The sequence below is a fragment of the Astatotilapia calliptera genome, chromosome 7, assembly GCF_964374335.1.
Source record: "Astatotilapia calliptera chromosome 7, fAstCal68.1, whole genome shotgun sequence".
NCBI lineage: Eukaryota > Metazoa > Chordata > Actinopteri > Cichliformes > Cichlidae > Astatotilapia > Astatotilapia calliptera.
Genome location: NC_137428.1, coordinates 11,830,285 through 11,845,993, shown reverse-complemented (window position 1 = coordinate 11,845,993; position 15,709 = coordinate 11,830,285). Strand labels below are relative to the sequence as shown.

At 37.1% G+C, this 15,709-nt stretch overlaps 1 protein-coding gene across 8 annotated transcripts in view; it reads right to left on the bottom strand.

The window, feature by feature from the left end:
* Positions 1–2,114: 2,114 nt before the first annotated feature.
* Positions 2,115–15,709, bottom strand: part of LOC113025308 (zinc finger MIZ domain-containing protein 2-like) — a 33,037-nt gene continuing 19,442 nt past the window's right edge. For all 8 annotated transcript variants that reach the window (XM_026172920.2, XM_026172916.2, XM_080303452.1 and 5 more), the window contains 13 exons: positions 14,924–15,007; positions 13,477–13,654; positions 12,826–12,967; positions 12,401–12,479; positions 11,791–11,922; positions 11,551–11,656; positions 10,256–10,413; positions 10,099–10,166; positions 9,939–10,007; positions 8,370–8,611; positions 5,045–5,166; positions 2,867–3,076; positions 2,115–2,565 (listed from right to left, as the gene is read on the bottom strand). In XM_026172920.2, the coding sequence (XP_026028705.2) occupies positions 2,458–2,565; positions 2,867–3,076; positions 5,045–5,166; positions 8,370–8,611; positions 9,939–10,007; positions 10,099–10,166; positions 10,256–10,413; positions 11,551–11,656; positions 11,791–11,922; positions 12,401–12,479; positions 12,826–12,967; positions 13,477–13,654; positions 14,924–15,007 (1,698 nt within the window). In that variant the 3' untranslated portion in view covers positions 2,115–2,457. The remainder of the gene's footprint in view (positions 2,566–2,866; positions 3,077–5,044; positions 5,167–8,369; positions 8,612–9,938; positions 10,008–10,098; positions 10,167–10,255; positions 10,414–11,550; positions 11,657–11,790; positions 11,923–12,400; positions 12,480–12,825; positions 12,968–13,476; positions 13,655–14,923; positions 15,008–15,709) is intronic.

Below are 15,709 nucleotides of genomic sequence, written 5' to 3'. Positions count from 1 at the left end.
CTACACCTTAACCACTCTCATTTTACATTGTAATCATGTGTGTATTTAAGAAAATGTTTGTCAGTTTTCTTTATCTTGCATTATCATCAATTCCCAGAAGATGACAACTAAGAAATGCATCATGCTACCAATTAGTGGGTCTCAAGCAAGAAATACTTGTATGAATAAATATAGTTACTTATAGTATTTAATTTAAATAAAATTGCACAAAATCATCAATCTTTACCTGAATAAATGTAAACAAACTAAATTATGTAAGATTAATATTTAGTTATTTAATTAATAATATTATCAATTACCAAAAATGTCCAATGTAATCATCTTCAGTTTCCCAAGGTTGGCTCAAACTCATCAAACCACTGCTGCTTGAAAATAACTATAAATACTTTTAAATGACCCCAAGTTTACTGGGTTTGGATCATACCACATTCCTTTGCAATCTTGTAAATTTGAATTTTCTCATAAATTGACCACAGCGTTATAAGGTTATATCAACCTCACCTCACCATTGACACCACTCATGGCTTCCCCCATTATAATCTCAGAAGATCTGGCTGTTCTTATAAATAGATCACACAATGCTTGTTTGGATTAACATCAACTTCCAACAGATATCACTTACAAATTTATGATTTATAATATGAGAATGTCAGAGCTATTCTTGTGTGTGTGTGTGTGTGTGTGTGTATATATATATATATGTATATATATATATGTATATATATATATATATATATATATATGTATATATATATATGTATATATATATGTATATATATATGTATATATGTATGTATATATATATGTATATATGTATATATATATATATATATATATGTATATATATATATATATATATATATATATATATATATATATATATATATATATATATATATATATATATATATATATATATCAGCTCTTTCAATGATGGTCCCATGTAATATTTTCATACGAATAAAAGGGAAACTGCTCCAGCACCTCTTTACACCCTATATGTGATTTGACCACAGTAACTTATTTCTGAGTTTAGTTTACAAAATACTGTTTTGTAAATCTTATTCACACTATGCTTCAAAATGAAAGTTTATATGACTTGTGATCGACATGTCATTAGCCAATACACAACTAGTTTCGCAGTCAGACCCGCCCCTCCTTGTCACATTCAAATGTTTGTTAACCAAAAGCTGAAAACAGTAAATTCAAACCTTCAAACGGGGCTCCAACTTGTATACCGTCTATCGAAAACACACTTATCCCAAGCCCCAGTTTGATTTAACTGGTCATTCTTGGGCAATGTGTTTATGTAAATAACCAGTGCTAAATGTTTTCTATTGCTTTCCATTGTATTACTAACAAAAATCTTAGAAAAACAATTGCTTTCAACTTTTTCAACTCAGAAAGTGAGCTCATAGTTGGATTTGACTTTCCCCTCAAAAATTAAATGCAACAATGAACCTGCACAGCCATGATACAACCCTGGCCGTTGGTCACATATTCTGTAGCATAAAATTGTCTTTCTTTTGGCTAATATTACCAGACAATGCAGATGCAGACAAATTGCTCGTCACTGGCAATATGCTATCTGAAGCCATATCAGTATTTGAGTCGTGAAGTTTATGTTGGAGTCTGTTGGTAATTAGTGGGATATTATTGGCTAGAGCCAAACAAGTTTATAAATAATCATTATACCATTTAGGAGCAGTGTATCCTATGGGGGAGTGACCCTGTTTAGCTCGAACCTTTACTTTTAGAACTGTGTAAACTTAACACACACAAAGAAAGCTACAGAATGAGAAAAATCCCAAAAGCATAATAGGGGTGCTTTAAACTAAAGGTGCTATGTAATGGAAGGAAATTCAAATTAATTGTATATATAAATAAATATATATGTTTTTTTAAGCTGAGTTGGCATTAAAAATAAGCCAATAATAACCTTACAGAAAACCCTAATTTTAAGGCAAGAATACAAAAATATTCTTGCATGAAACTTTTTGTTTCCATTATCATACTTAACATGTGGACAAGTTACAATACAACGATCTGCAGACAATTTGCAGCACTCACGATGTGCAGAAGTGTATGTTAATGTATGAAAATCCCCAGTCAAATTTTGGGAACTCCTTTATGAATGTACACCAATAAAAAAAAACCAAACAAAAAACAATTTAATCATTAAATACAAAATACTCCAGCCAGTGATTTGTGCTATAGTTTCAAATGCTGGTCTGTAGAGTCAATGCCTGTGTACTGTTGCATTCTTCAAACTCATAATAGTGTTCACATTTCGAGAGTGTTCCTACGTACACCTTAACACTGTACTCAAAGAATTTCAGCAGCAGGACACTTCAGAGCAACTGATACACAAAAAACAACATAACACACACAAAGAAGTTGGTGAAAACTGAGCCGAGCTACAGCAAAGAGAGAAAGAGGTTGGAATGGAAGTTTGACTCAGTTGTTCTCGAACAGAGAAAGCAGATCATCACTGCTGTTGTTGGGAAGGTCCGGAGGGCCCAGATAGGACAGCAGCTCATCTGGGTTGGTCAGCTCAGGAAGAAGCTTGATGACAGATAATTAAGGAAAAAAAATAGACACTTAAAATGTTTTTAAAATTAAATAAACACTGAAAGTTTGAGATACAGCAATCTTATTAAAACTGTATTCAAATCTTTATATACACAAACAAGAACTAAACTTCTTGTTTACCCCACTCTTTCTGTGGATCATGTTCATATTTCTGTTCCTTTATGGGAAATGTTTTGCTACACTATGTTTATACGTTTTTATGATTTCTTTACTATTCTTTTTTTTTTTTTTTTAAACTGAAAATTTAGTACGACATCAACAGGCCTCTACTCACATCTAGCGTATGATCTGTCCCCTCTCCTACAGGCAGTCCCGGGCCGCTCAGACCAAAGGTGCCTTCGCTCTGTCCGAGGGTATTCTGGGTATTGGTGCTCCGCTGTGGCAGAGGGCTGCTAGTGTCACACAGACTCGGGTTACTGTGCACACCTGAGCCATGCTGCTGGAGGATGTTATGAGAGTGGTCAATTTGTCCAGAATGAGCCGTCTGACAGGAAAAATAAAATAAAAAAGGAAACAAGAAGGGAATGCTTATTTTACAGTATCACATGGACAACATTATTCACCACAAATAATACAATAACGAAGCAGCTGCATGTGACAGGATTTGTTTTAGTGGCCGATGACTGTAAGTGTGAGCAAACATGTTGTTGATGACAGCCAAGCGCAGAGAAGCATGATTATAAGCTGGATGCCAAATGATTCAAACCAAAACAAATAACTAACCAATCAAAAGGCAAACACTCTTAAAGCTAATTGATAACTTTTAAAATATTAGGGGGAAACTTTACATTTTGTCTATTTTGCCAAGCACTTTCATGACCATGAAAGGTGTGCATTATTTTGAAGTCTAAAATCAGAAAACTGCTCTCCAAAAATAAAGAACATTAAACTTTTACAAAACACTCTTTTTTTTTCTCACTTTTAATGAGGCAGTGAGAGAACAGTGTGTTACCCAGGAGCTCTAAGAGACCATAAAAGACTTTATATACTTAAATTTACCATAACAGTTCTGCTTACTTAACAGTTAATAATAATCCTCATCTATCTTATATTGGGGCTTGGTGCAGACCTCAGTTCATCCTCTATGTGGAAAAAAAGCCATTTTAGCCCATTAAGGCCATGCTCCCACATAAGCCCACATTATTTCTGATGGGCTTCCCTTTGCAAAACAAGACCATCTCTGAATTGAGGATGGGGCCTAAGGGTACATCTTTCGCCATTTTACAATGCTGTGATTGCAGCCATTCCCCGACTCTCTGTGAATGGTACTCGTGGCCATTGATCAGTGGTTGTTGATAAATGGTCATGAGAATTTGCATAATTATGATAAAGGAACTGACCTCCCAGCCCATTGTTCCTTCAGTTGGCTGGTTTCAGTCATTATGCAAATGTACTGTTTATAAGATTGGGGAAACCTGCAGTCAGCTGAGACTGAAGAAGTCACTTGGATGTGTGATGAAACGTTTCTCCCACAAAACGCTACGTCCAGATGAACAGAATCAACTTTTGGAGAAGTGGGGTCACTGCCAAACGGTGTGGGTGAGAAAAAACAGTGCACAATATCCACTCAGTAACATCCTATTACAGCACTCATTGGTTAGGTTAGCCGTTTACTCCGTTCATAATCTAAATCAGGAGCGTCAAACATAAGGCCCAGGGTCAGAACTGGCCTGACAAAGACTCAAATCTCCCCCACTGAACAGCTTTAGAAAATCTAAAGGAGGGTATCAAGCTTGGACTTTTAACTGTATTTTTATATCTTACATAGCTTTTCCTGTTGATAAAGCTCTCCCCCATGGACATTAAGGTTGGGCGACGTAAAATTTTTCCAATCGTCAATCCAGTAAATGACGACAGGCGATAGATTTGTGCAAGTGACTTTTTAACAGGCAGAGCAATGTAATCATGCACGGACTGATTTGCACATTTAGAATTTATACGTTTTGTTTGGAGGGAATATTTTAACCTTGTTTCAGCATTAATATAGCTACTTTTTGGATTATTAATTTATTTATTTATTTGAGATGCGCCAAATCACACATAAGACTTAACATTACGTTGAAGATTTAAATGTTTTTTAAAAAGTTTGGATTTAAGAGCAGGAATCTCTGAGATAGAGGTTTTCAGTTGAGAAAACATAACAGACAAAATAATTTGAAACAAGAAGTCAGACTTCCAGTAGCTTCTAGTAGCTAGCCCTAAGATAAACTACTATGTGTGCTTCTTCAAGTAATGGACTGCATCAATTAGGGTTACATAAACAACAGTACAGTATATAAGAAGCCTTTGACTGTGGTGCATTTATTCTTGTTTATCGCTGAAGTCTACTTAGCATCAAAGGAAAATACCTGAGGAAACTGACCCTAATTCTCATTGCTGTGGCCATAAGGTCCCTCTTTTTTCCTGCCCGTTTATTTACATATATATTAATTGGGTATTAAAGATATCCAACCTGCTCAGACTGATAAGGGAGTGGAGGTGGTGGTCCAGAAGGTGCATACTCTCCTAGTATTGGGGTCCCAGGAGTGTTGGGGAAATCTGTAAATCCTGGCTGATTGGAGAATCCCTGATTCCCTACAACAAAAATAATAGCAAACATTATTTCCATTGAGCAAATAAAAATGGGCCAGTAGATACTTTTTTTCCCTGTTGCATAATAGTACTCAAGGCAACAGTGGAGAGAGAAAACTTCCTGCTGAAGAGTCAAAGAGCATATCTTTATTGCAGTGCTTGTAATATTACTTAGGTCACCTCACATCTATCTTCTATGCTTGTCTATAGTTTCTGCAATGATGCACAATATATATCATGAGTTACAAGTGGGGATAGCATGGAAACCATGGAAACTTCATTTTCTGGGCATTTCTGACCAAGCAAACAGTCCTCTTTAAAATGGTATCAATTAAAGAAAAAAAAAGCTGTCAAAGAAAGTTGCACCGAAAAAAGTAGATCCAGCAATACATTTGTCAGGCTTTTAAATCCATCTGATTAGAATCAGTGGTTCCACATCAGATCAGGGCTCTTAAACCATTTTAGAAATCAAAATTACGTTTTTTTTTTAAGACCCATTTAAAATCTCAACCAAAAAAAAAAATCTTGACATGAAATGGCTATTTAAGACAGCTTTTTTGGTATACAGCTCTTTAGCAGTGTAATCCCTATAATAATCCCTTAAACCACAGGGTAGGGATTACTGGTATGATAATGGACCGGTGTGGTAAAGTGAATTTGGGAAAGTGTTTCACATCAAGTAATTTTGTGTTTTTACATCAGTAAAAATAAATGAAGACACATAAGCTGCTACCTTAACTCATTTGACTTAACAGAGTACTAAACAGACCTTATTTGATTGAGGGAGCATATTAGTTATTGTTATTTATCATTTTATAATTTTTTTTTAAATACAGTTACAGTCATGGTATGTACAGTATGTAGGGCTTTTGTACTGAGCACTCAAAGCACTTTTTTAAACATGTATCTGGGCAACATGGGTTCAGTATCTTATTCAAGTATAGGTTGACATGTAGGTGGGAGTATCCAGGGATCAATCCACACTTTCTAACTGTGTTGCATCGGTTAATTGAAGTTTGTGGGCATGTCTTTATGCACAGTTTTTTTAAGGTCTCAACTTTGGTCTTGTTGTCCACAGGACATTGTTCCAGGAGTCTCATGGTTTGTTCAAATGCAAATTTGGAAAGTGAAGTAGTGTTGCCATGCTCTTTTTAGTGAGATGAGGCTTTCTGTACTTGTACAGTGTTTTTCTAATCTGATTGTCATAAACGTTAACATGCTAACTCTGCTCTGTAGTATCTCAGATGTAGCTCTTGGGCATGGTGCCATTTCTCTGAGCATTGTATGACCTTGGCTTTTTGGGGGAAATTTGTTGGAACGATCACTCCTGGAAAGATGGCAAACTGTCTGTTTTCTACTGGGGAAAAGCTTCAAATTGTCTGGAAAAGGCCTTTTAACCCTTCTGAGAGAGAAAGAGAGAGAGAGAGCGAGAGAGAGACAGACGGACGGACGGACGGACAGACAGATAGCAACAATTGCTACCTTAAAATCATTGCTGGCTGATATCTTTCCTCCTTGGTATCGTGATAATAGATAACTGTCACAATTTGTAAATGATACAGACTAATGAGTGAGGACCAAGAATGCTATATCATAGGTAGGCAGAAAACGAGCCAATTATTAAGGCTGGAAAAATGTAAAAAAGCATAACACAAATCTAATGAGGAAACCGTGACACTAAAATCAAACATGCAGGCAGCCGCCAGTGCTACTCAGCCTCCTAATAATCTGAGAAGGTAATTTCATTTCATGGTGCAGGTATTCATTGCCACTCGCGCAATTAAATTCCTTGTGTGCAAATTCAACATCCTGTGTGAATAGAACTTAGCAGCTACACGCACAAAGAAGCCTTTGCACACGTGAGTCTGCTTTGTGTGTATGGGTGCAGCTTCACACTCTTGTGGGTAGCTTTTGCGCTAAAAGCTGCTCGCTCAAATCAGACTTTTCACTGTCTGGATGCGGAGCCCAAAGGAAAAGGGGTCCTAAAGTGACTGGTCACTTTAATGGAGGTTATTGCATTAAACAGAGTTACACCATGGCAGCAACTTAAGTGTTGTTTTAAAATGTATCTGTTTATAATTTCGAAAATAAAGTTTGCTCTTAACAACAGTTGCTGTTTGCTGTGCAGCAGTGGAAATACTGACAACCAGTGTTGGTCAAGCTACTTGAAAATCGTAATTAGATACTAATTACGGATTACTTCTCCAAGAAAGTAATCCCATTACTTTACTGATTACTTTTTAAAAAGTAATTAGTTACTTTATTAGTGTACAGTGGACGCTAATGTTTTTGTCACTTTTTACAAAATAAAACTCAAAGTAGTGTCAGTACTTCTAAGCTTTAAACGCTGCATGGTCGTACTCTCTTCCGCAGTCCATATTATCCATTGTTGATCAATACAAGTCTGTTGCTGCCACGGACGCCGCACGTTCATACGTCATTGTCATGAGACACTCTCACAAACAAAATCACGTTCTAGTAATGCAGTAACAGTAATCCCTTACTTTACTTGTTAGTTGAAAAAAGTAATCGGAGAACTCGACAATCGACAACTGTCACTGGTTTACGTTAATGCTGAAGAAATCTTAAAAACCATAATTCTAAGGGACATTTTGAAGCACTCCAATCTAGTCATGTATGCAGTTACATGCGTGTCCTGCAGAGTGAGCAACTTTTTGATGGCAGGTTTATACATCTCTATTGTGGTCAAAGTTATAATTGCTAGATCCCAGTGCACACTTGCTTTGCAGATTATGTTTTTCGTCACATGCAACTTTTGAGAGAAAAATAATTCCACAAACTATGGAACAAAGTAAAACAAGAAATACAGAAAAAGATGACCGATTCTAACATACAAATATGACCAAAGGATACAAAAAAATAGGAAAGGTAACTAAACCAAAATTACATCTATCCATCTTTATAGACCAATCTCCAACTTATTTTTATCTCAAAATTTTATTAAAGAGTAGTTATAAAACCTAGTTGTAAGACATTTTTTATATTAAAAATGTTTATTTGTATATTCATGTAGATTCATTATTTTTTACATTTTGATCTTGGAGGTTAGGTGGCTTAGGGAATGTGAATAAAATGGAATCAGACTTAAACTGTAACAAAAAAATCTCATTATATTTTATGTATGTTAATTATAACCGCCTCTCTTCAAATTATAACAACAACAAAAAAAAAGTCCTCTTTCATACCTGGCCGACTGTACTCTGGGGTGTTCCTGCCTCCTGCATTCAGACTTTGGTAGGGGGATGATGCTGGGCCCAGAGCAGCAATCATTTCCATCACATTTGGTAAGACCATGTGACTTGGACTGACTGTGCGACAGCGTTTGAGGACTGGTCCATCAGGCTCCTCTTTTATGTGAAGGTCAGGTTTAACAGGCACTGGCCTCCAACCACATACTGGGTCAATAGTGATCTCCTCATAGTCTGAACTGAGGAAGGGAGGGAAGGGTGAGACATGAAAATTGAGGACATTAAATAATAAAAATAAATAAATAAAATGTGGAGCTTTTATCAAATTCTGTCCATTTCTAATATCATGTGTCCATAATTCATTAAATGCAGTTTTACTTATATAGCACCAGTTCCCAGCAACAGTCATTTTAAGGCATTTTATACTATGATGAGCTTCCAATATTAAAGAGAGAACCCAAACCATCTGATGATTCCCAATTAACAACACTGGAGTGATGAATGAAAACTAATGCTCCTGTTTAGATCCATCACTTGTTGTCCTCCACTTGTTCTGTTTCCTCATGTTTTTTAAGGACACACCACACAGCATGTTAAGAAATGCCAATAATAGCTATTTCTGCTAATAGTGCTTTTGGAATCCTATTGTTGGTGGGAAAAAAACTATTTTATGTCTTTCAAACTATGTTATCTTTGTCATTTCTCATGAATTCAACTAAAATGTGAACTAATTAAGTGTGTTTGCAATGGTCTGCTATTAAAGTACCTAAAAATACTATTTAAAACTGGTTCTTGGCTTAAGTTTTCTGTTATGTGTAGCGACAAGACTAGTTCATTTCATGAGTTGGGTGCCTTTTTTACGCTTGAATGATTCAAAAGGTCAGAGCTAAGTTGTTCACCGAACAAAAAATAGTCCTCTGAAAATGGTCAAGTAAAGACTGGGCAAAAAGTATGTGAAAAAGCAAAACTTTAAAAGATTTTAAAAGAATAATTGGAAGCAAAATATAAAGAAATAAAAGGTGACTCAACATTTTTGTTGTGTGTGTGTGTGTGTGTGTGTGTGTGTGTGTGTGTGTGTGTGTGTGTGTGTGTGTGTGTGTGTGTATATATAGCATTATTGTGAACCTTGTTCTTTTTAACCACAAAAATGTAGTGAACTGAAAATTGGCAAGCTCTTTAGATAGCAGTTTATCATTTTTCAGGATTATGGCAAATAAAGAATTACTTTATTTTTTGTTAAAAATGACAGCAGTACAGAAGTGAGTATATCAATTAAATTCAATGTCATTTTACTTGTATATATCAACGGTAGTCGTCTCAGGTACTTTATATTGTAAAGACTGTAGAGACATAAAGAGAAAGCACCAACAATCAAACTACCACCTTGGAGCAAGCACTTGGTGACAGTGGGAAGGAAAAACTCCCTTTTAACAGGAAGAAAGCTCTGGCAGAACCAGGCTGGGGGAGTAGCAAGCATCTGCCATGACTGCTTGGGGGGTGAGTATCATGACCCAGTGGTATGGAAATACCACTGGTTAAGTAACTATTTACAGTAACAACACTTACTTTTGGATATAGACAAGAATCCCAAGCATATATTGGTCAACCTCCAGTCCTTCTAGCAAAGCTGTTTTACTGTGAACAAGAGGAGCAAACAGCTGGTGAAAACTTTATGCTGATTACTGATTATGAAAAAAGGGCAACAAGTCATTGTTAATGCACTTACTTGCAAACAGGGCATCGCCAGGTCCCTCTTTCACAGTTTAGCTGCAAATAGGACTCCAGATCGAAACACTATAAAAAAAGATCAAAGATTTCCACGTTGAAAGAACTCCACCGAATTTATCTGGAGGTGTAAGTAATAAGTGCACACATGACCTTACCTGTATGTGCCTGCAGTCATGGCCTCTGGCTGGCAGCTGGATTCGTTTGAATGTGATGGGGCATTTGAGAGAAACTTTAATAGCCGTCTGCTCCACTCCATCCTCCCCATTCAGACCAGGGGTTCCAGGAATGGTGCCACTGCTGAAGTTTCTTTTTACTGAAACAAAATGACCATAAAAAAGAAAAAGATGACTACCCGAGTGCTCCTAGTACTCCTTTGAGGAGAAAACTCTACAGCCGAAATAGACAAAGATTTTTCTGTATCAATGCTGGTGTGAAGACTGTTTGTCCTGTACTGATCCCCTTGCAAAGTTTCTTTCAATAAATCCCCAAATCAGTTTTCTTTCAATGGTGAATTTTATTTTTCACAACTGGAAGTCTACAAAGTTAGCTCCTTCATTCTTCATTTTGTATTCTCTGTAACTTAGAAGGTAGAATGGGTCATTTACTAATCAAACGCTTTGTGGTTTGATCCCTGACTATGATAGTTTGCATGCCAGATATCCTTGGGGAAGCTGCTAATCCCAAAGCTGCTATTTGATGCATCCACCAGAGTATGAATGTTAGATAGAAAGCACTTAGACAGAAAAAAGTGCTTGTATGAATGTTGAATGAGACATGTTGTACAAAGTGCTTTGAGTACTCAGTAGTGCTATGCAAGTACCAGTCCATTTGCCAGTTGCTACTTTTCACCAATACTGAATACAATAAGGAATTCGGTTCATAAACTATCGTGTCCAATGATTAGCATTATCATATCTCTAGACTATAAGTGTTAATTGTCTCTCTGCTTTTCAAATCTATTTCTTCACATATCCTGCATACTTTTAAAAAACCAAGGTGGCTATGGTAAAACTGGGGTGGCTGTAGCTCAGGCGGTAGAGCAGGTCATCTACTGATTGGAAGGTTGGTGGTTCGATTATCCTTACTAACCCCATGTTGCTCTCTAATGCATCCATCGTAGTGTGAATGTGTATGAATATTAGATAGGCACTAACAGCTTAGAAAAAGTGCTTGTGTGATTGGGTGAATGAATTACTTGTATAAAGTGCTTTGAGTGCTCAGATAGGGTAGAAAAGCGCTATATAAGAACCAGTCCATTTACCAAAACTGTTCAACTCGAGGCTTAGTCACAGAACCTTGGTAATCAATATGCGAGCTCACAGCTAGTGTTGCATAAAATACAAATACACATACACACTATACCAAGTTGTACAGGGCTTCACTGAATGAATGCACAGTGTTAAGTGGAAACCAGTGGGCCCTGCTATAACTGATGAGGTTGATAACTCACTCTTTGTAATGCAGTGCTCGGCCGGCAGCAGTCTCTTCTTCATCAGACCCTGCAGAACAGACCTGACAGATGGCCGGTGCACCAACTGTAGAACAAACAGGTGGGACTGGGGACAAAGAGACATGAGGGGCAAACAGGAGTACAAAATGAGGTTAATTCATTAGTTCAATGTAACATACTGTACTAAATTTTCTGCATTTCTGTGACTGAGTCAGGAAACAGTCACATCGAGGAACTTACACAGCAGCATGCTGTCACTGTGATCTGTACGGTGTTGCGCCCTGGCTGACACACTTGCTTTAGATACAAGGGCTTGTGGGAGGTTTTGTTGTCACCTCTTTCAATGGACAGAGGAGTTGCATTAACACTGACCTGATGAAAATGAAGAAGAGAGAAGAAGAGAAAACGTCAACAAAATCCTGGCAAATTAATTACCACCTTTAGAAGATCCCTTCTAAAGGTGGTAATTAAAGTTGAAATGTGGGGACAGTTACCTCTTCAAAATGTTATCTCAAGAACTGTTTATAATTAGTCACAGGAAACCAAACCAATAAATACAAAACATATCCAGCTATCTCTATTATAGACCACTGAGTTTTAGACCATCAGTGTGATGACACAAAGTTTCCCCTTTCATATCCATTCAAATGCCTCTTTAAGGGTTCAGACTTGGCTTCAGGTTTAAAGTAACAATTCAGTTTAGGGTCAGAGTTTAGTGCTTAGTCTAATCGTTAAACCTATGAATAACAGACATATGAATGCACTGATAATAAATGTCCATACAAAAAGCCAAACGTACATACGTGTGTATATTGACGTCCACAAATATATAACAGATATGGATGCTTACTTGCACAGAGGCAGGCCAGTTAGTGTTCATTTGTCTGTCTTCGTGGTGGTAACACTTAAACTGCAGCTCTAAATCTGGCCTGTGGAGGGAGACACAAAACAGCTGTCAGGGGAAAAGACTGGGTGGGGCTGTCAGACATTCTTCATTTGTTTTCTTTCTGCTGTTTTAAATTGCTCAGGAAGAGAGCAATTTATTTACATATCACACCACAGTCAAGCACAGTGTCCCTCAAATATTTTCAAAAAGAACCTATAACATTTTTTTCTTTTCTGTCATATCCTGGTCCAATGGTGGATGATATTAAACATGGTCAGTGTATGCACAAGTAATCTATGTAAGCCAAAGCTCAGGCTTCAAACTGTTCCAAACACTGTTTCTCACTTTGTTCTGCTCTCGTCATGTGACTGCAGTGTCAGTCTTTATACCTCATCATTAGTGTTTTGTAGACAGAGTCTCGCAGATGGAAGGCGTGGTTGCTGACAGCCAGGTTGTGCTCCAGTCTGAAAGGCTCCAATACTACACCATCTCGTACAGGGAAAGTCAGACGCAGGTCGTCACTGGGGTTACCTTGAATGAAAAGTTGCAGTTTCTGATGCATCAGTGAATTCAAGGTCTATCTGGTGCCTTGACAGACAACTGAGGCACGAGGTTGTGATCCCATTTTTTCAAATAAAACAGACACTTTTGTTTATGCCTAATTTTATCCTGAGAGGAGTCTGAAAGGAAACAAAAGTAACTGTACCTTTTTAGATGAATACTAAAAACCTCTGACCTGCACGTGTTCTCATTTACATTTTTTTTGTGATCAGTTGTTCTTTTGTGGATACAATGTTTATGACTCAATCAATTTTTAATTAAACATTTTGATGTTTGTTTGTTTTCTCAATTGTTAATTATTCTTCTACTCTGTTATTAACACTGTGAGAGCTGAGGTAGAGGCAAGTTTTCAGTGCCATTCATCACAAGATTAAGGAAATGCTACAGAGCCTAAATTCAAGTAATTTGTTATTTCCAGTCAAACTTCATCTGTATATCATCTTTAGCAGTGTACTTACTCTGTGGCAGCTGAGTCTCACCTGTAACGGGCTGCTGGGTGTTGATGTTGGCTTTGGTTTCTGTTGTAAGGTAGGGGGGTTTGGTTTCCTGGCCTGGAGAAAGGTAGGGAGGTATGGAGGTCCCCGGTGTCATTGGAGGGGTAGGATTCCCTCCCATTGGTGAGGTGGGATACCCAGGAAGCACCCCACCCCGAACTGGCTGAGAGACGAGGATGAGGAATATTTAGAGCATCAAACCTAACTAAAAAGTATTTTCGGTACTTCACTTGTTCCACATTTTGTCATGTTACAACCTTATTACTAAATGGATTAAATCGATTTTTCACCTCTCTACATGCACAACCCTATCTAATTTAAGCACATGTTGTTCTTTAATTTAAGTACTTTAACTTAAGTGCATTAGAAAAGTTCAAAAAGCATCTAGGACAGAAATAACTGCATTACACTTCAGAACAGAACTTCGGCTCTTTGTAAATACCTGTACAGACAGCATGCTAATGCTAAGCTAGTCAAGAACCCTGAGTAATATTAAAGCTGACTGAATTCTAACCTCAGCAGCCAGACGCTGAATTTCAACAGGCAACAAAAGCATGAGCATTCAGGTTGCAGCCTGAATACCTTTCTCCCTGTTCATGTTTCTACAGTAGAATCACTGCGGTGATTGCTTTGAAGCGTCTTTGTACTGGTTTTCTTCTTTACTTTATACTGTTAGCTTGTGTAAATACTGAGAGACAAATCATGTGTCCTCATTAGGAAAGGGATTTATGTTAGTGTGTGGGACTGTAGCCTATAGATTCATATTGTTAAATGCTAATTATGAGACAGTGATTTTCAGATAATTTTACAGAGAACCATGAAAGTAATGTAATGAGTAGTGACACAAAATACTTTCTTCAGTGTGTAATTAACTAACTACTGCATAACTTAAAAAAAATTTCTCTTTGTAATATGTGTAATAAATTTTTGGAGTAACGACCCCAACATCGATCATAACAAACAGGGGCAACATCTCCATCACGCACAAAAATTTGACAGCATGCAAATAATTGCACGACTGTAATGACTTTCATATGTTGTTCTTAAATCAGAGTTGGTGAGAACCTAATGCGAACTGACAAGGAATCAAATCTAAAAGTGATATCGATAATGGAATTAAAACTACTAAATTCTTATCAAATTATATGATGCCCCATGATGAACATTAGATACTGTAAGCAGTAGAAAACTAGCTTCTGCTTTACAATCCTCACACAGTCCTGCAACCAAACATCACGACTTCTAAGTAGAATGAATCAAAAACAGCATGAATTAAATTCAAACATTAAAAAATACTTAAACTTCTAACTTTTAGATATTAAAATCTTCATAAAATATAGGAAGCCATAGAATTTTAGTATAACAAAACTAAGAGAAACTGAGCTTAGGTGTTCAGTGTTGACAGCATGGGGTGAGTGCATGGAGGACTTACCCCGTTCACTGCAGCCTGTGTGAAGGCATTGTATCCTCCTGGTCCTCCAGTTGCCATGCTGCCCTGACCATTGAAAGGCTCTGACTGAAGACCACAAAAACCAAACATGACATTGAGTACCCAGAAATGTCGACAGAAAGATGTGGGGAAAACACATCTGCAATTAATGCAATTCTTTTGTTAAACCCTTTGGATGAAAGGTGAGAGTCTGCACTTCACTCACATTGTATTAATTATTAGGGTCCAAGCACAAAATTGTGAAGGCCCTACTCTATCTACTCTGTGAAGCGAATAGAATATTTAAAACCCTAAACATACTCAAAAACGAATTCAATTTTGCACATGCATCAAAACTGGTGAAAATGTCTGTATTTTACTGGTTTTGGGACATGGACAGAGCAAAATAACTCTGTAGTGACCCCTAAAAAATTGCAAAGAAATGAGCCCACATGCTGTATTTCATGTACATGTATGAAATTTGGCAGACATGTAGCATCTGTAGACACACATAAAATCCTCTAGGAGTGATACCCTAAACCCAACAGGAAGTCTACCATTTTGAATCGAAGATAATAAATTTTGGCACCACTTTTATCATTTCAACTTGGCAAATTTAAATGTTTTGCCATGAAGCACGAAACTGCTGTAACTCAAAGACACATTGTCCAACATAACACTGTCTCTCCTAAGCTTCTCGGGGGTCATGAGAGTCCAGAAATGAACACATTGATATGTCAAATCTCAGCAAAAGTTGGTGTGCCACCTAGTGGGAACAGGAAAAGTCAT